Source organism: Melospiza georgiana, chromosome 5, assembly GCF_028018845.1.
Source record: "Melospiza georgiana isolate bMelGeo1 chromosome 5, bMelGeo1.pri, whole genome shotgun sequence".
NCBI classification, from domain to species: domain Eukaryota; kingdom Metazoa; phylum Chordata; class Aves; order Passeriformes; family Passerellidae; genus Melospiza; species Melospiza georgiana.
Window position 1 is genome coordinate 33838989 of NC_080434.1, and position 21277 is coordinate 33860265.

The following is a 21277-nucleotide window of genomic DNA, read 5'->3' on the forward strand; positions in this document are numbered from 1 at the left end:
AATAACAGAATAGCTTCCAGTTTCTCAACAGCTCTCCTGAAACACAACCAAATTCTAGAACTAGAGCTGCTAGGGTAATGTCAGCCCTAAGTAGCCCTGGGCAATAGAACAGCTCCCTTGATCTGGCAACATCATAGGACTACTAGGTTGTGATTTGGAAGAAAAGTATTTTGAAGAAAAAGGATTTCTGACTTCTCAAACAGCTTTGAAACTGTATCATAGTAAAATCTCATGGAGCAGTTCACACCAAATGCCTGAAATTGCAAGTCAGTCATGCATATCTAGATATGTAGTCATATTATGAATTGTAGTAGATGCTTACAATAATTTGTGTTTATAATTCAGTAGGTAGAACACTTAGATCCATTTACAGCAAAAGTTCCAGCACTATACATGCCTACATGCTCTGGTATACAACAGCACAGTAATTATACCTCACCCCCAACAAAGCAAGTAGAAAAATTCTTTGAACACACACATTGCAAACAGGGTAGGGCTCTACAGGACAGTACTAAGGTATGGCTTAGGACAGACTTGGAATGTGAGATATACCAACATCATACCAAAATGATACACCACAAAAGCCTCTTCTACTTTGAGATCTGAATTATTATACTTTGCTGGGTTTAACAGAACTGATGAGGTTGTTATATGACCTGGAATTCAGCAGGCGGCTTGACATTCAAAGCACCTAAAAAAGTGTATCTAGTCATAACTTTTAAGAACTATTTACTTTGCACACATATGTAAGGAGGTGGTTCAGAATAGGGTCATTTGATGCTCAGGACAGAGCTGTTTTTTTCCTGTTAGGTCAAATGTTCCAAAGTTCACTAGCAGTGCACATACAAACCAGCTCAGCTCAGGCATTGTTTTCAGAAGAATCAAAAGACAGGATTTAGCAGCTAAAGTCTTGAATAAAAGGAGTTTCGTGCCAACTGATAATTTCTTCAAATTATTAAAATTCCAGAATTACATTTCAGTTGGAACAAGTAAATAGATATTAAAAGTACTATTCAATTAACCAGTTAATTAACTATGACACTTCTCTTAGGTTTAACATGAAAAAGATAAGATATCCTAACTGACAAATTTTAACACTTCAGCTCAAAGGCATTAACAAAAAAGAGGTCACATTTCTGTGCCTAAAGGTTTAGCTTTACAAAAACGTAAAGGTGCTTCCTCTCCCCACACCAGTTAAAATCCTCTTCTAGTAAATTATTCGTGTTCCTTCACATACCTCATCATCCGAGCTGATATAGCTTCCAGAAATATTTTTATCCAAGTATATTTTTGAGGTGGTTTGTTGCAGAAAGTCTGAGATCCTCTGCACAAGGAAGTCTCTGTCTTTCAAGTTGGCAAAGAGGAATGTCATTCTGTTTTTCGTGCTGATTGACAGTGGGCTGGGCAGCACGCTGGAGCTGTCTGCCTTTTCCACTATTGTCACCTAGGAACAAACAGTTGCTACAGCTTAAGATCTTTAGGTAATCAAGCTGCTTGGTGTAAGAAACCATATTAATACAATAAAGCCATTCTCCTTCCACCCTTATATCAAATCCCAGTGGACACCCCTTTGCCAGAAACATGGTTTGCATACAAGGGCTTACAAGCCTGAAAGATAAAGGCTGTAATCCCTCAAACAAATGGTTTCAGTACATTTTCCATCAAAACTCCCCTGCACTACTTAGCTGATTTTACTCAGACTGCATTTTAAAAGAATCAGTAAAACAAAATTCCATCTGTGGGATACAAATCTATCAGCTTTTTTGTAGGACTTCCAAATCCCTCTCTTGCTTCCTAACATCATCAGCACAGGTCACAGAAACCTTGGCCTACCTTTTAGTGCCAATACATGTGAATAAACAATTTCTGAGATGATGCTCCTGCACAACTGTACTACAGCTATATACTGTGAAAACAGTTGCACAGTGGTATTTTAAATGCATTTTCACAGTACACAGGAACTTGCAACAAAGGGAAATTAGCCCTATGTCTTCCCTTACAAAGGAAAATATCTAACCCTGAGAGGTGGAGGCTTCTCAATGGCCTTCAGTTGTTACAGGAACAGTCACTAATCGAACTGAACTCCAGCCTGTAAACAGTACTCATACCACAATCTACTGAGTACAGAGAATGAGTTCCCTGAGGTTTTGGTAAAGCACATTAACACACAGAAATCTCAGGGATAGGTCATACACTGTTGATGAATTATGTAACAGTTGTGTGCCCTAAACATTACCAACTATTACCTCATAAACATATCAGTCCATCAAGCTTGTGCAGTTCATACACTGAACAAAACACAAATCACAATTATAAATACTTTGAACTATTGCTTTTATTACTTTAGATGATTTCTTAATGAAAACTGACTTACTGCCTTCAGAACGGAAAGCAGGACATTTAATTTCACTAGGACTTTGACTCTTGCTCCTTTAACCTTTTTAAAACCAGAAATCAATGGTAAGACATGAGTACTACAATATTAATAGCTCTACCTAAATGGATAGGGTAACTATTTTTCATGCATTCTCTTTGAAGACTTAAAGACTGCAGTGCACCACTCAGGGGCTAAACCACTTCTCTGTTCTCTCCACCTCCTTTTATTTTTCTGTTAACTACAAATCTACTAGCTACTTGTTAACTTAAAGGACTTCACTAATAGCATATTGAAGTTAGCTAAACAGTGTTCCCTATGTTTCCTGTTCCACTTAAAAGCTGTCTGAGTACAATCAGCACACAATACAGGTTCTAAAGGCACAGGACAGTCATTATTAAAGCAAGCCTAATTAGAACTCTGCTATAATGAGAGCTGATATCCACTTATTTCCTATTCAACAGACACACACACATATCTGAGGTGCTTTATCTTGGAGAGGGCACCTGCTGAAGGTGCAGTGAGCAGTGCAGTCAGCCACTGAAAAGCATCTTTCCCCTTCATAATTTCTGAATCAATGCTTTCCTATTGTCTCATCTGTCAAAACACCTCCAGGATATTACAGAACATTGGAATTAACTTAAGGTTTAACCCAAAGCTTTCATTAGATAGAAAGGTTTCCTTTAATAACTACAGGTACTGATCAGATCTTCTGAGGACTGGCACTACCCCCCTGGTTTACTGTTCTTGCTGGTGCTGAGACTTGAAGCTGTTCAAACAGAAGCATTTATTCCTTCACCTACTTCTGTCTCTTAAAGCTTTGGAGCTGCTCTGAATCCTGTGCTGCTGTGACTGTGGCTATCAAAAGCAGTTGCTGAATCTGCATTCAGGAAAAGAGGTCCTGTTAAATAAAGACTTTGACTCCTTCTCCACCACTTTACCTGCAGGACTGCCATTCCCTCTGATTTTCAGACAAACAGTGAAACCATAACTGAATGTCTCATCCCAAACAACCAAAGTGGTTGCAACAAGCTGCTGAGAACCTGTACTTCAAAGTTTCTGAACATGTACTCGTTTTACTCTTTATGATTTGCAGGGGAAAACAGTGCCTTGAAGTATTCTATGGTTCTTCAGTCAAGCCAAACTGTCCTTGGTTACATCAGCTTTGCTACTACTTCCAAAACTTACTTACCACAATTTTCCATTAACCCACAAATCAAGTCAACCATAAAAAAACTCCCCAACATAATTATTTTTTAATTGCATCAAAGAAACTCTTCTTACTGATGATCTGCTTTAAGCAACCAGCTTTGAAAAGGGAAACACACCAATTTGAAAAATACAGACAAAATATTTTCCACATACAAGAATAAACAATTGCAAGTCTGTGTGAAGAGGCAACTCAAAACTTTAGGATTATGAATCTTATTACATCTGACAAAAGTAAATCTTATCTGACAGATTCTTTAACAGAATTTCTACTCTAGGAAGTTTCACCCTCCACTCCTCCCTATGAGGCACAAAAAACGTAAAATTGGGCTGTAAATCAGAATACAAGATATGAGAGAGGAAGAATTCACAAGGGTTACGAAAACTGATAGAAAAAATTCCATGCAAGCTTCAGTAGTAGGAACCATGAACTAAGATAGATAGTCATTAAATATTACCTAGAACACATCAGTATGGTATGTTCACAAGAGATAAAAAGGATGAAAAGAGGCTTTTCTCCAAAAAGAATAAAAAAATATAGTCAAAACCCTCACCAAAATAAAAAAAATCAAAGCTAAATAAGACACTGCTTATTTAAATTGCCATATAAATTAAAAAATACAAGTATTTACCTCTCGAAGAGGGATAATAAGGCTGCACAAGTTCTCTTCTTTACTAGTAAAGCAAATGTAGTTTGTAGACACAAACATCTGACCCAAAATATGCATTTTGTTGAAAGGAGTCCAAAGAGTACAGTCTGTGTGTCCATCTAATTTCTCATCCTTGGGGAGTCGGAACAATGCGCGGTATCTCTCGCTCTTTGCTCTGGCATCAAGATCTCTAAAAAAATCCACAGAAAGATTTCCTTGGTTTAGGGAACGTATTAATACATTTTAAGATATATTTTACGCAAATCATTGCAAGTTGCCTGCAACACATAGCTAAGCAAGGAGTGTACAGCAAAAAGCTGGAAATAATTTGCCTATAGTGGAGATACAGTCTTCACTTTTGGAAGGTTCTAAAACCACCTGAGAAAAAAGTCTGCCATGAATGACTCAGACATTCATCCTCACTTCTCAGAGAGGAAAGATTGAGTGAGCTTTCCATATTCAGCTGCACTTTCTGAGAATATATACAGTGAATCCATTTTTTGCTATTAATAATAAAAAAATGCTTCTTTGAGGCTTTTTTATTAACATTATGGAATCCTTAAGGTTAGAGTTTGGTAACAATTTCAAGACTTAGTCTTGATAATGCATTCAGCGCAAAACACTCAACAGTAAGGACAAACAAAAGTGATACAATGCGTGTCAGATGTCACTAAATAATGAGAAATATAAACAAGCACTGGCTATAATTCTGTATGGTACACTAACATGAATGACATATAAAGAAAAAATGAAAAAGAAACTAACAAGCTGAAGTATGATATAAAAGAAGAAGAAATATTTTTCAGATAACTTTTCATTCCTTAGAATTTTATGTCAATTTCTGTATTGCTGTTACCTAAACTATATTCCAGACAGAACTGTTAATCTAGACTCTAATTCCTCAATTCCAGTGATAAGATAAAATATGAATACTAGGTATAGTTCTTAACAGCACATAAATCACTTTATTACCTTCCCATACAGACATAAAATGGCCTTATAACAGATACCAAAATGTGGCCAGTATCAGGAGATACACTAAACAGATTCTGAACAAATGAGCATTTGGCTCAAGAAAGCTTATTTCTGCAACATGCTCGTATTCCTATTTCAACAAGATACCAAGTAATTATATTTAAATAATTATTCACATTTTGCCACTGCTGGAATCAATCATTCCTTTTGGAGTAGCAGTAAATGGCCGCAACATTAGAAAACTTTTGGACAAAATCCTGCAAGTACAAGGACTGAGGAGGAACAAACGAGTAAGAGGCAATGCTACGTACCGCTTTAGAGCAGACACTTTTTTGGGGGATTTCTTTTTCAGTTTGGGCAATGACCTGTCCTGTTCAAATCCTTCATTGTCCAAAAGCTGTCGCATGGCTATATTGGCAAGCTGTTCCATCAGTTTAAATGTCTCACTGATGTTAAGGAATACTGAGAAGAAATGTTCACTTGACCTCGTGCTCACTTTGATCATGTCAGGGAAGAGCAGCGTAGCATTCTTCTCAAGCTGAGTGATATCAACCCAACGGATAACTAACTTTGCTGAACAGGAGCAAACAAAAAAACAAGGTTCAGTACAAAAATGAGCATTTTCAGGAGCTTTTAGCTTCCTCGTCCTATAAAATGCATTCAACTGACTTTTTCTAGCGCCCTGAAAAGTTGGGAGCACAGCATAAATAGATCAAGTTTGTACAAACAAACCACTGTCACCTGACAAACAGGAGATAAAAGAGTTTAAATATCATTTACTTTATTTACAGAACACCACACAAGCATTGCAAGGCCAGGTAAGCTAACATGACTTATCATTGTCACTGCACTAGCTCAGACTCTGATCTCCTTTTCCTATGGAAGCAAAGAAACACAGTCTGAACACATGAGACAGGCTTGTCTTATTTTTATACAGCAAAAAGTTTCAAATATTACAGCCACACAGAACCTAAGCTTTTCTCCCAGGACCAATACAGCTGGTGTCCTTAAAGCAGGGGCTAAATCCCAAGAGTGATCCCTTGCCCATAACCAAAAATAGTGCTGAATTGCTCAACTCCACTGTGCCTTGAATTAACTCCCTGCAGAGCAGACTGGTTGCATCCACACTAAGCAGTTCTTTATTCTGGGTCTCCTCTGAAACCTTTTTGATGTTCTGGTGTTGAACAAATGCAGATGTGTGATTTAAGGTTGCAAAGTCTGCCAGAGTAGTACGTGAGGATTGTGCAAGAGCAGAAAAGAAAGTCAGAACTGGTGAGATCTTGTCCCTATTTCCTTTTTACAGAGAACTACTTTGAGAAAGACCAAACAAACAAGGGAACAAGCACCCAGTTAAGCAGTGTGACTAATGAGGGAATTGCTCCCTGCTTCTCCTTTCCTCAGCAGTGTCTTTGTATCCTCAGTGATCAGTACGTGAAAAGAAACAAGCTACAGGAGATTTCCTAACCATTGTGAGATGCACAAATTACCATTCCACTGCTAACATACCTTCCCTGCCCATGAGAAAAGAGTAAAAGCAGAGGTGATTGATGCTGAGATACACCCAGCCCTGCCGGGGAACCTTTCCCTTCCAGTAACTGCAGGAGTAGTAGTTCACTAATTTCTCTTCCTCTGGCATCCCAAACAGCTTGTGAAATTTCACTATGGCTTCCTTGAATTTCTCAGTGTCGTCATCCTCCTTGATGCCATTGATCTTGTTGTACTCAGCAATGATGCCCTGGCAGGGAATAAAACCAGAACACATCCTGTTAGTGGCCATGGGCTATCAGATATCCTAATTCCCACTGCCATCCAGGCCACAATGGTTACTGCATTGCCAAGGAAGTCGTTCAGGGAGCTCTTATTGTTCTGCTCACTCTTTGGCTTGTGTAGTTATTCACTTTATTCAAGGTTTTCTTTCTGTTGGCCTTACTCCCTGCTGTGCCCATGTCAACAGCAACCAAACACCAACCCCCTTGCCAGTGCCTTGTTTTAAATTATCCAACCTAACTCAAACACTCCTAACAGCCCCGTGAAGCACCCATGGCCTGCAGTATTTTCCTCTTCCTTCCTGGGGAAACAGACACAGGATTTCACATGACATTTTTCTGAAGGGAAGAAAAAAAGGAACTGTTTTTCTTTACAGAAAATTTCATATTACTTCTATGACCCCTCTTATTGGACCATGAGCATAAAAGAGCAAAAAAAGGGGGGGGGGAGAAGAAAGAAGAAGAAAAAAAAATCTTCAATCAGACTTACTAATAGAGTGGAAAAAATTTCCCACTTTCAGGTGCAGATGACCCTCATGAAATTTGAAGAGGCAACAGGTCAAAAAATGTTTCTTGATATTTTTAAAGACTACGGTTCCTTCTGTTCTATACTCTGTTTTATTTGCTTATTTTCCCAATCTCTATTGTCTTTTATATAAAAGTTCTAAAATTTTTGCCTTTTTTGTGACTTTTTGCCTTCAACTTGCTCCATATTTACATGAAGAGCAGAGTATAAGCGAGAGAAACATCGTTCACATTTAGTATTGATCCAAATCTAAGAAGCAACAATTTCCTTAAGGATTTTATTTCAAAACACACATATAAGGTATTTCCATGACCATCTATAGCACTCATGCCTGATTCACTGGGGAAACACAAGCAGCTGTAGGATTTGTAAGAGAGCTGACTTATGATACAAAATGTTAAAAGAGGAATGAGACAAAGCCAATACTTTGAACACACACCAATAAATACAGCAATTCTTCTTACAATCTTTGAAAAAAGTATGTATTTTTAGATAATTCTTAGTACAAAAAAAAAAGTACTTTTTGCCAGTATAGTTATTATCTGACCTATAAAGAGAAAAAGAAATTCTGAGAAAATAAACACTCCCACTTCCCACCAAGGAAACAAATCAATGAACCAGCAACCCTAACACCTATATGGAGTGCAAATACCAATACTACAGGACTTAACTGCACAGAAGAGGGGGAGGAGACATTATGAGTGCATGAAAAAAGTTAAAATTAAGCCTTGCAATGGAAAAACAGTAGCACAGACAACTGTCAAAGTTTAAGACAGTGCAATTAATTTTAGAACTTGCAATGCCTTAAGACCTGCCTATATATTTATATGGTTTTTTTTTTAATCACACTGTTCTAAGCTACATGCACTATTCCCAGTTTCCCTGATTTTTACACAAATGTTGCTACTTAGCATCTGGTAGTCCTTCAAAAAGGCAGAGCAGCCTGGGAACTACCAGCTCCAATTTATTTCAAAGTCACATCATTTTTCTTTCCCCAGTCATATTTATCACTAACAACAACTGCAGTAATTAATACACTACCTGTATTTTTCCTCTGACAAATGTATTTATGTCATTCTCATTTTCAAAGATTGAAAGAGTTTGCAACAAATTCTGTTCCAGCCATTCCCAGTGTTCAGTGATTTCCTTCCTCGAGCAACCTATATAAAAACAAACAAACAAACAAACCAAAAGTCACAAAATAAATAATTCACTAGTGTCAATGTCCTTTTAATTCCCAGTCTCCCCTACAGCAGATCACACAATCAGCCCAAAACCTACACCCCACTTCTCAACAATTCATCATGACAGGCAAGGTCTTTCTCTTTGTTCAGGGCTAAAATACATACTTGCTGCAATGTTTTAAATTACAGGTTATTTTATAACTATTGCTGGAAAGTTTTTACCTATCTTAGCATATTAAAAGTATTCACCATTTTACCAACACTGGCCTTTAAGGTAAATTATTCAATAACTCTGACTCTCAGGAAAGGGGAACAAACCAAATTTAACAGTTAAAACACTGCACTTCAAAATACAGAGCCCTCAAGAGTGGCAGGAAATAAAAATTAAAATAGCTGCAACATAGCAACTTGCATGAAAATGCATATAATTACCATTATCACAAAAAACCTGTTTACAGCAGTTCTATAACTGAAAAACACACAAAGCCACTGTTAGAAGAATTAACTTTATAGGTGGAGAAGGATCTAAAAAAGTTGTTCACTTCCAAACAGAACTTAATATAGCACCATTTTCACCTTCAACTGAGCACAGCACACTGGGAGGGACACTGGCATGGGACACAGAAGTGCTACTACAATATGAAAGGCTGATTGTGTACAGCATTTTGCATTCCCAGACCATCAATTGTTCTTGAAAAGTAAATAAAAATTCTCCTGTATAATTCAATAAACAGAACTCTAAGCTGTGACACCTTTAACTCAACCCTGCACTGGAGAAAGGGCTGTTCACAAGGCTTCTCTCCAGAGCCATAAGGCTTCAGATTCACCAGCCAGAATCCTCACAGGGCCCAGATCAGTAGTGTTAATATCCAAGACATTTCACATCCAAATCTGTCTAAACAGTCATTTTAGAGAAGACAATCCCCCTGGATTGCTTTCATCCTCAGAATACTCTTGCACTGAGCAAGACCAAACATCACAAACAAATCACAAAACAATCGCATTTCTTCAAGTTGCTCTGTACAGCTACTTACTGAAGATGGAGATTGTTTCTTTACTGAAAGCAGGAGAAAAAGACAAATTTCTGTAAAAACAGATTACAAGTACCAAATAACCAACAGTCTACCCTTAGAGAACAGTGCAGAACAAATGAGAGTTGCACAGCTAAAAGCAGCCAAAGCCCTTAGTAACCTGTACCATTTCAACAACCCTTGATCAGTTCAGAAAGAATTGCTTAGTTGCAAATTCATAAAATAACCACAGCACAGAGCCTTAGGGAACACTGGGCTGCTCAGCTTCAAGGTTGCACAGATAAATTATTTGCTCTCTGTAAAATTTTATCTCCCTGCAAGATCCACACTATTCCCCTCAAGTCAAGTGACAAGACTACACCAATGCAGTCTTTTAATTTGATCAAAACAACTAAACTATCAACCAGGTATTAGGAGACTAAACATTTAAGAAATACTCCACAAACGGAAATCACAGATATATAAATTAACTACATTAGCAATTTCAATTAGGGCTAAGATTCATAATTGAAGAGCATCTTTATTAATACTAGCCTAAATGAAGACAGAGTACTTCTACATAAAATCCACAATATCTTTCTCAGAAAAACAACAAAATTCTCACAGTTCAGCAGCACCGTACATTTCTACATGTATGGTACATTTATTTATTATGGGACCATAACCAGATCTGTCCAAGTTGGAGCATTAAAGACCAAAGCTCTTAAAAGTTGTTGCATCTGTGTAAGAACATAGAGTTCTATAGTTAACTTTAACCTAGCTACCATCTTGCTGACTTCTAAGTACATCATACATAGAAAGACCACACAGTGTCTGAAATAAACATCCAGGAAGCAGGGCATCCCTGGGATCTAGCTGGTATTTATCCTGGAGCAGACAGGAAATGTCTCACTGTTTGCTGTTCAGTGTTTGTGTGAGTGCTGGTGCTGCATTTTCTTCCTGGTTACCACTGCAAGGGAAGCCAGGTGCCCTGCGTGGGTAACTGGGGTGCTATTATTCAGGTGTTCCTTCCACCATTCTCTCACCCAGGAATGCTCACTTCAGAGGTGCTCTAGGAGTGAGCCCTGGCCATGGAGAAGAGCATGCAAGGAGGAGGAATGGGTACTGCTGGTCTAGGAACACCTTTGGGAGAAGAAAAGTAGGAAAAAATAGATGTTCCATCCCTGCTCCATTTCTGTTTGCATTCAGTCATTGTGGTTAACACACTCTCCCATGCTGGCATTCCAAGTCTGACTAGCAGAAACTCCAGTGCCACTGAATTTCAGCACTACAGCAGGTTTTCCTTCTGACCCATTTATTTGTCCTGACATGACTGTGCTCTATTATGTTATGTGACACAGAGTCCAGGAAGAATAAAAACCCACATCAGTGCATTTGTCCTTACCACAGGCAATGGTCCAGTAGACCAAGGAGTCTGGTGCTTGGTAGAGGATTCGATATGGTGCCACTCTGGCACTGGAGTCCAACACAACATCAAGAGTACCCACAAGGAGACCTGCAGGAGAGGAAATTCTGATGAATACACAGGAGAGGGCTCTGCAGTCCCTCCCCATTCCATTTGACCCTCCACAGCAAAACCCAGATCTTCATATTCATCCTCACACTTCTTGTCTCAGGCTGTAAAGAGGAAGAATGATTTAACAGGGAAACATCTTCAGCTTAAACAAGACTTCAACTCTTTAATGTACATCAATGCTAGCATAAAGACAGGCAAATTGAAGCAAAGCAGAAGGTAGCTGTGTTATAAATTCATGTTCAAAAGTTATTTAGTTTTCTCCTGTGTTTCATACATTGCTGGAACCCTGAGCAGTAAAAAACCTACCAACTACAAACCCTCCTCCAACACCAACAAGAAGTCCCAGACAATACATCCTATAAGGGTTCAAAACTTGAATGTCAGCTAGGTAAAACTAAAGACTTCCAGCAAAAATAATTGTGCTACTTAACAGCTGATTATTTAGGGTAGGAAGGATTAAAATGCCTTAAGAGTCAAGCTGTTTTTCAGATGAAAGGATACTGAGGAAAGACAAAGCCATACTGTTTTCCAGAAGTAGCACTGAAAATTCTTTGCTACTGAGAGAGCCACCAACAATCGCATACCAACAGCTACCAATAATTCCTAACTCTACTTCCAAAATTTCTAGATCCTATTTTTATAATAAACTACACATAACACAAAACTCTACCCTCCCAAACTCTCTGCAAGAAGAGAGGTTTTTTTACATAATTTTAAAACTACGTAAAAGTTTTCCTGTTTTTCATCTCCACAAAGAATTTTCATCTCCCCTGCAGCAATGTCAGATTTAAATTTTCATGTTGAAGTTCTCAGAAAATTGTTTGGGAAAAAAAAATTTGAAATACATTAACAACAAATGGATGAACTTTCAGAGATTTTTTGTGAAAATATTTATTAGGGCAGAAATTAGAGGTTTTTTTCAAACAGCCGAAATAAATTGCATGCACCAAAAGCATTTTAAAACTCTCCTGTTAGGAGTTCTCTTCTCCTTTCAAGCCTCATGTGTTCATCTTTTACTGTCATAGTTTTATTAGTTCTTCTCTGCTGAAACTGGTATATGCAATATTGCTTCCCTTGCTGTTTCTTCAGATTTGTGCTGTGCATCATAAAGACACAAAAGCAGTACCCTTGTTCCGTCTCAGTAGATCCCTCAAATGTGATCTGAAACTGATACTAAGAAATGCCCCACCTAGCAGTGATTTTGTACTTCTCCCATTCTATCTCTTTAATTTGCATTTTGTTTTATACAGATCTTCTCATGTTGGATCAACTGTAATCTCTTTGTGCTCAATGAATTAACATGCACCACTTCTTAACGCAAGAGTTAGGCAAGACATGAGAAACAAGTCTGGGCACATCAGGCCATTGGTAAGGTGTGCTCCAAAGCTATCTGACAATTACAGGACACAAACACAAAACATGACTGTAAAATACCCCAGCGTGCATTTGTCTCACTAGCTTTCGTTGCCCCTCATCTCTCTCACATTTTGATTACTGGCTGTACACTGACAAGCTTCTTCTGAACAACTCTCCACCAGCCCTTCTAGATACACCCTGGCTCCGTTCAAACTCGGGAGAATGAGGTAGGTTAAAATGTGCCTTTAATTATTTTTTTCCTCTCCATCTGAGCTTCACAAATGCAGTATGGCCCTGGCCCAGAAAGCACATGTCACTTCAACCAAGGTACAGCACAAAGCTGCCAGTACTGCTCAGCTAAAGTGGGGACCAAGCAGACACTGCACTTTGTTCATTAGCTGGGTTTGCTGCAAATACAGCAGGAATATTTTCTTTTTGCTTTTCAGCTTCACATGACTACTGACAGTAATAAATATGCAACAGGCATGATGTAATACCTAAATAAAGTTGTATGCTGGCCAAATGCAATCTTCTCTGAGATACAGAAACACTGCTCATTCCCTGTATTCTTTAAAAACATGCTCGTTTCTTTCCTCCTGCTGTATTTCCAAATTCATTAGCATATGGGTGGTCCTGCCAAACAATTCTGCCCCTAGTTCTTGGAGTGCTGTAAAACCTGGGATAGGCAGGTGAGACTAGAAAATCAGAATAAACCAACTGACTTGTACAGCAACATCACGTTCAAAGGAACTTCCCATCCTACTTTCTTCTCCCCTGGATATGGTAGAGAGGAGATGAACATCCCCCTCTGCCAACAAACACTGTAAGACAGAGCAATGTATTTAAAAAATATGAAGAGCACTATGAAAAAAAAACCAAACACCAACAAAAGAGAGAAGCCAGCAGGGACTGAAAAAAAACATGGCAGGTAGGAAAAGAAAAGAAAACAAAGAATACTCTCCAATGGTGCAGTAAGTAGGAATTGTTCAGGGGCTTTTCAGTAAACAAATTGAAAAGATAACCATGTAGCAAGGTCAAAGGAAGAAATCTGACAGAACTCCAGAACATCACAGGGAAATTCAAATCTGCGCTTAGCAAGCTAACTGCAACTGACAGTTTATCAGTAACATTTACTTGTATCATGCAATAGCTGTTCTGACAGATGATATGTGTGATATTAAAAAAAAGCATGTGTTTTTATCACATGAAAACTCGTGCAATCATGCAGCTGGGCCTGCTTGCTCTCCTTCATGAACTGTTCTATTCCTTTTTGTGTTGTTAGATCAGTGTTGGTTGGTTTGGGTTTGGGTATTTGTTGTTTGTTGGGTTTTTTTGCAATGCAGACATGTGATGCAACCAGAATGAAATCACAGCAGTTCATACTGATAATCTGTTTGAGGATTTTCTACATGAAGTAGAAATGAAAATTAAAAAAAAAAATTAAGAGAATTTTAATACTGTTCATTAGCTCATGAATTCCTCACATAGCAAGTACCTTTTCAGACATGATTAAGTAACTGAGTTTCTATAGAAACAGAACAGGCAACCAAGAATCATATTCCTTATATCAGACTGGCCCTTGGGCAAGAGCCAGTGAATTACCCAGGCATCAAATCACATGACTATACTGACTGCAAATTTTTTCCCATTATTTCATCAGGTTTCTGACTGCATAATGAACTAAGGTGAGAAATTTCCAATGTAAGAATACTAGATCTACAAGCCCTTGTTGAAGCAAGAGGTTTTCATGAGACAAGTTTTATTTAAAGCACACGGTGTAATTCGTAGGATTAGCATCTGGCTAATTGATGGGAGCCCCAATCCTAAAGGCACTCAAGCATGAGTAACCATGAGGGGACAAATAGTCCCCTCACACACACGTGCCAAATTTCCAGAGCAACCATACCTATACATGGGGCAGGAGGGGAAAAGGGAGGCATAATGCCTTCACTTTGCTTGATACAACTTTTTAATAAAGTCAGGTTTCTCTTTTGCAAGCTTGAATTCTAAAGTGAAGGTCCAGAAGATTGATCAGTATTCTCTTTCTTTTCTGTAAAACACAGGCATTAGCAGAGGAAAAATAATGATATGTAGTATTTGGAAGCAGGGAATACAAAGCCACAGTTGGCTGAGGGCCTGGGCAATTGCTCTTGCATCATGTTACTGGAAGGACATACAATGCACCAGAGGGAATTACTGGAAGAGAGGTTCAGTTACCCAATGCACTTTGTGCTGAAGGAAGAAATCACACTGCATTTTACTTACCTGACCACATTCAGTGGTGGCTCACATTTAGTCAGAAGCTGGAGGGGGAGCCTATAACCCTTGCAGAAAGTACAGATTAGTCGTTTATATTCATTAATTAATGTATGATGTGCTCTACTTGCATCCTTACAACCACAGTCAATTTTCAACCTGTTGTTTTTGCTACAAGGGATTAAGACCTCCTCCATAACACAGACCCCCTTCACAAATCATTCCTATCTCACCAAAGGGCATTTTTCAGAAAGACAGGTCATCTTGGTTTGAAAACTAAGCCAATAGCTTCAGCCAGACGAGATTCTTCCAAGCACCACTGCAGTCCTTGCTCCTCAGAGACCAGTATTCAGATGACTTACAGTCCAGACTGATTACAAACTACCCACAAACAGCAATGAAATCAGGTGATCACCTGCAGGACCAACCTGGTACACTTTAAGCATGCACACCTCAGAGAACGTGACTCAAACGCCTGCCCTAAGTCGCAATATCTGTGACTAGTTGGATATTCATGGCACAGATATTTGCCGCAGGAATATTTCTCTCTTTCTTTTCTTTCTTTTATCTTTCATAATAACTTGCAAGTGTCTTTGTAAAACATCAATTACCTGTGTTTTTAAAGGAAAAGCAAGTTTATGCACTGTACACATGAACAAACTCTTTATTAGCAAAGGATTTTCTTATGACAAACAGTAACCCTCTTCCACAGAAAGCCACATTGTCATTTAAAACCACAAAGACTGAGTAGTCTTTATCACCCTTCTACAGTCCCCCTCACAGCAGTATTATAATTGAGAGCTTTTGTGTTTTACCTGCTCAAATTAAATTGGATTACATATTCAAAAGTGAGGATCTGGATTATATATTACCTCTAGTGTACCTTATTAAAACACTGAAGCCAATGAATTATAATAAATAACGGCACTTCAAAGCTTAAGAACTACCAGCAGCCTTGGCTGTGTTGCACAGCAAGCACCAAAAAGCTTGGGATAGTAACAGACAGTGGTGCTTCCTAGCAATTTCAAACCTCAGAGTAAAGGTGCTTTCAGCACACACCAGGGAGCTGTGACACATCCATTCTCCAGTGACACAGGCAACATGTGTCACCCTTTGCCTGGAGCTGAGGGATGCCCTGGTGCCACTGACTGCTGGGCCCTCCCTTCCCCAGTTTGCCAGAGTGCAAAACGTGTGTTATTCACATGGCTCTTCACAGGGACAAGAGCCCTGCCCTGTCTCATCCTCCTTCCAGGTGCACATGAATCCACACCTCAAAATACCTTTTGTTTGGAGATCTTTATCTCAAAATGTATAAACAAAGAGCACACATGTTTTTAGCACTAAGAGTAAATAAAAAATAATACCCTGCAAAAGAGCTGAGATATAATACAGGTGACTCTCAGAGCCAGGCTCATGAGCTGTCACTCAAAGAGTCTCATGGATGTCAGCAGCCTGTTTGTGAAGGAGCCCAACAGCACAACCAGGAAAACTTGGAATGTCACATGTGTCACAGGCAGGACCTTTTCAAAACAGGCACTGTGACATTCCAACACTGAATCAAACACATACTGCTTAAAGGGCCCTCAGTATTTAAAGCATGCTGATGACTCCTCTTTCCAGCAAAGTAAGATGGACACATAATGAGCTCTGCTCATAAACCTGAAACACCCACGGCACCTCTTTAGATTGTAGATGTCAGCTGATCTTTAAGAAAGCTCCAATCAATAGAGTTGATTTAAATCATATTTACACCCTGAGCATTTGGTTTTATATTGATTTAATGGACAATGAATAAACTCTTCCTAAAATTGGAGTGTTGCTTCCTGAGCTATAAAAACAAGAACTCCTAACAACACATAACTGAAGCATACAGCACTAGGTATTGTTTTTCATACTAAGGATAATGAATCCTCACTCTTCCACTCTTTCTCAAGGCAGTTTATGTTATTAGCTCTCTCATTTTTTATTACAGGATGAGATCATCCCATTACTTGTCTGTCAAAACTCGACCTAGAGCAACAGCCTGAACTCCATGGGCAATACTATGGACAAAGCCTTTTCAAAGGGAGGGTCAATGCTACTTGATTTAATTTCACAGTATATAAATGCCTATATAAATTGAAAATATTACAGACCACACAAAAATAACCGAGTCTTAAACTTCCAGTACTGGCAATAATACCCACAACATTGCCCTTAAAACGTCATGAAGGGCTACACTTTTTTAATAGGTGTTCATTCATATAAATCAAGGTCAAATGACCTCTAAAGACTTATTTTCTAACTGTCTTCCCATGTGTCTTATATGGGCATCTAATACAGCATCAAGAAAACAAAATTCTTCCTCTGGACTTACAACAATTAATATTCTTTAATGAAATAATAAATTAATAATTATATATATTTCTTAAATAATTAAGAAGGAATTCATAGGATTGGTGAAGTTTTCCCCAATGCCTGCCTTTGCTGCTCTCTTTTCTGACCAACATAGTTCTATAGATTTGTCCAGCCACCCTTTTATTTGCACAGGAGTTTTCAAACATGTTCAGTGAGACTGCTTCTGAAGAAGAATTGTCACTCTTACTGACATTTAGTAAGAAAAGCAGCAAAACCAGTAGTTACCTTCTCTGTCTTCAAGCTGATGAACACAAATGAGAGGAGACTGAACAACTAACCACCGATACTTAAAGAAAAATCTTGGGAAGGGCTGGTGTGATATCTGGCCTGATTACCAAGAGATAAAGCAGCAAGAAACAATAAAGCTTTCATCTACCCTTCAAGTTTAACAATTGTGATTGAATCAGCTTATCTCCAAATGTGTTAATTTAAAAGCTATCAGCTGTACTTGTTAAGGTGTCCAAACAATTCATGACCAACCCTGTAAAATATCTGTATCTTAACTTGAACTTAAATCTGGTTGGGTTTAGACTTTCAGCTTTTTCAACTTTTTGTAACTTCTGCTAAGCTGGAGCTCACAGAAAGAGATGAGCACTGACAGGACATGTCACAGTTACAAGTATGTGAAGGCTTACAGCACTGAGAAAACTGGTATTTTGACAAAACCCCAAACAACTTATCTCACACTACTGAAAAAAAATTTATACTACATATCAATCACACCAGACTTTATGAAATTATGGGAAAATGGTGAGAAAAATATAGATGAAGTTATCAAATGCCTTCTAGGTGTGATATAAACAATTACTCATAAGTTTGTAAAAAACACTTAGGAAAAGCATAATCAAGTATCAAAACAGAAGAGAAGTCACTGAACTTCACTCACAACTAATTATTTTAAGGTATCCCATTCTGTCAGAGGAGCATAAGCAAATTTAATAAATTTCATCCAACAGGAAAATTTAAATCTGAATCTGCACCAACATAAGATTCAGATAAACTGTGTAAGATGAAAGAATAAATCAAGTAAGTATGAGCAAATTAAGAAAAAAAACCAACAAAAAAACAGAAAAAACCTCCAAACATCACTCCTAACCTAAGAAAAATTACTGTAAACTGAATCTAGTTTGAGGACTGAAGGGGGCACAGTAAACAGCTTGAACTCAAAGGAGCAGACCTGAAGCATGTTGAAATACAAGCTAAATCTGAAAAGAAGCAATAGCTTCAGAAATAGAGAATTTTAAATTTTCACAGTTCTGATTGGACACCTGCAGATAAATCAGATTTCAATAGCTATCACAGGAGGCACTTTACCAGGGAAATGAGCAATGCTGAATGGAAGATCCCAATAACTCTGGCTGATAAAATACTGGAAAAAACAGAGGGGAAGAACAAGACAGATTATGAGGAAAGAACAATAAAATCCAAAACATTAAAAATGTACTGGTGAAATCAAGATTACTGCTGTGGTAGAAATTCAAACACCCCTACCTGGAAACTTCAGGGGGAAAAAAAAAATCAAAAATCCAGCATAGAAAACACAACTTTTCTTTTGGAAAGAAAACAAATGGGAAGATTTGGAAGAAGTCCTCTAGAACCTAAGATCACCTAAGCACCAGATTTAAAGTCAAAATGCAAATGTAATTTCTGAATATCAACATTGATCAGGATGCAGTGATGGAAATATGGAAACAGATGTGAAGAAGTGCTACATCTACCCCTTTCAGTGAAGGACCAAAGAACAATAACAAAAACCCTGTAAGCAATACAAACTCTGGTATAATGCAGAAAATCAGTAAGTGGCCTAGACTGACTGCTTACTATCTTGTGATCCTGTGCAACACTTCCAACACAGTTTCCTACAGAGATCTCAGGAAAAGGAGCAGGCCACCCTGGAATTCCACATGTCAAACAGTAACATGATTTCAAGGGCAAAGATGGCAAAAGGCAGCTCAGCTCAGCAGCCTGGAGAGGCCACACTGCTCACAGTGTCGGAGGTAAATTACTGTGCAAGGAAAGTCTTTGACCAAGAAATATTAGAGGGAGAAGCAAAGCTACATCTCAGGCACTCAAGATGTTGTCTCTAGAGCCAACAGAAGAGCTGGAGATGCAGAGAAGTATTAGGCAGGAAGTGAGGAACCAGGAAAAGCATCTGGGAATTCAACAGAATGACTGTGAGTCAGTGTGGGGAATCAAACACCAACTCAGCCCTAGACATCTGCAGGTTCCTTGAAGTGGAAATGGACTGGAGTGGGGAAGCAAACACACCCACAGCAGAGCCTAAGGAGCAGCTCAGAGAATCAGAGCAGATTCCATGTACTGAGAAAGGAAAGCAGAGCAGGAGAGACCAGCTTCCACTCTGTGCGCCAAAACAATCACAGAAAGCTGCTGGATAGGCGGACCACCCTTACCCATTATGCTAACTGCATCCATTCTGATAAACACTGTATTTCAAGTATCAGAGAGCACATGCTTTGTACTCATGCAAGTCTGACATGCAAAACCCCAACTGCTTGAGTCAACAAAGGCAGAAAGTGACAACTTTGTTAAAACACGGACCATACTTTGTTCAGGCAGATTAACAACTGGCCAAAACTTTTCTGAGTCTTAAGCATAAACAAGTTTTCAAGTAATCTCTTCCTCAACTCTCTGAACTGAGAGGCTGTGAGCAAGACAGAATCTCAGCTCCAAATGTGAAATACTAATTGTGCTGTCCAGCCAGGCTGCAGAAAAGCTTTTCAATTTAGAACACTGTCACAGCATTAAAAATTATATTAGATCTGACATTGATATGTCATATCAGCCAGCCGAGCTCAGAACCTCTCCTTTTTGCCCTTCCAGTGTGGAAATTAAATGACAACTCCTTTTGCAAAAATATCTGGGGAGAAGTAGTATTTCATCAGATCCTTTTATCACCAGAAGTCAGCACATTTCCATCTGCTCTCTTCTGCTGAAACATTTGAATCATTCTTGGCAACATGGCATGGACTTACAGCTCCTCCTGCATCTCTCACACAGGCACTGTCCCAGCTGTAAGTACAGATACCCTGCTTGCAAAAGAATTCACTTCTAAAACAGCTCTTGCTAAGAACAACTTACTTCCCTTGGGATTCAGAGATCTCACAATAACATTTAAACAAAGTCACCTGTAATTTAATCTCTGCTTCACACACACAGACGTACACAGGCAAAAGGAGCACAGCAGCCACCAGCTGACTGTACCACACCTCAGTGTCTCCTCCTGGAAGCTCCAAGTGAATTCATTGCTCTGCCACCCATTACCAGGTGCAATAATTCCTTACTATAATGTCTTGAAGTAGTTTGGCAAACATTATCACAGTATAGCAGAAAGAAGTTAAGAGGCATTTTTAAACCTATTTGTTGCGTCTGAATGCAAGATATACTTAACACATGACCTTTTAGTTGTTTAAAAGGTTTATGGCATGTTCAAGATCTTTATATCCATAAAATAATATTGTCCCAGAGGGCACAGTGCCCACATGATGGCAGAGATCTGGGTTTGTGTTCTGCCCAAATGCCTCTGCTACAGATTGCACACAACAACAGATGATGCAGGCTGCTGTGGAAATAAATACACCACATTCCTCTGAAGAAGGAATTATGTCATACAGGCCAAAGGACCTGGTAGCCCAGAGAAGCAAGAAGAATATGAGGAAAGAAAATACCTGTTTCCCCTGTTGGTGAACTAAAGGAAGATGAAACTCCTGACCATGGCATTATGTGCAAGGCATGAAACAATTTAATTACAGAGAAAGCTAATCAACCATCAAATACCTTTAAAGCAGAAAAGTACATTTTTTGGTCTTGTCCTGAAAGATTAATGCAGTGATGCAAGATAATGTGAGTTTGCAGAACAGCTATGAAAATCCAATTTCAAATCCAATTTAAAATCTTTTCTATTTTATCCTTGTTAAAAAGGAAAATAAAATCCAAACAGCCCTTCAATTAAGGCACAATTACGAAGAAAAGCCCCACTGATGTGACCAGTAATGACAGTGACACAATAACTTAAATGG

General features: G+C 38.6%; 1 protein-coding gene across 1 annotated transcript in view; it reads right to left on the minus strand.

Moving 5' to 3' along the window:
- TBC1D9 (TBC1 domain family member 9) overlaps positions 1-21277 on the minus strand; it is a 43969-nt gene that overhangs the window by 19296 nt on the left and 3396 nt on the right. Inside the window, exons 2-7 of the mRNA XM_058023972.1 lie at positions 11100-11210; positions 8542-8660; positions 6715-6943; positions 5520-5781; positions 4216-4423; positions 1238-1444 (exon numbers count right to left, since the gene is read on the minus strand). Of these exons, the coding sequence (XP_057879955.1) occupies positions 1238-1444; positions 4216-4423; positions 5520-5781; positions 6715-6943; positions 8542-8660; positions 11100-11210 (1136 nt within the window). The remainder of the gene's footprint in view (positions 1-1237; positions 1445-4215; positions 4424-5519; positions 5782-6714; positions 6944-8541; positions 8661-11099; positions 11211-21277) is intronic.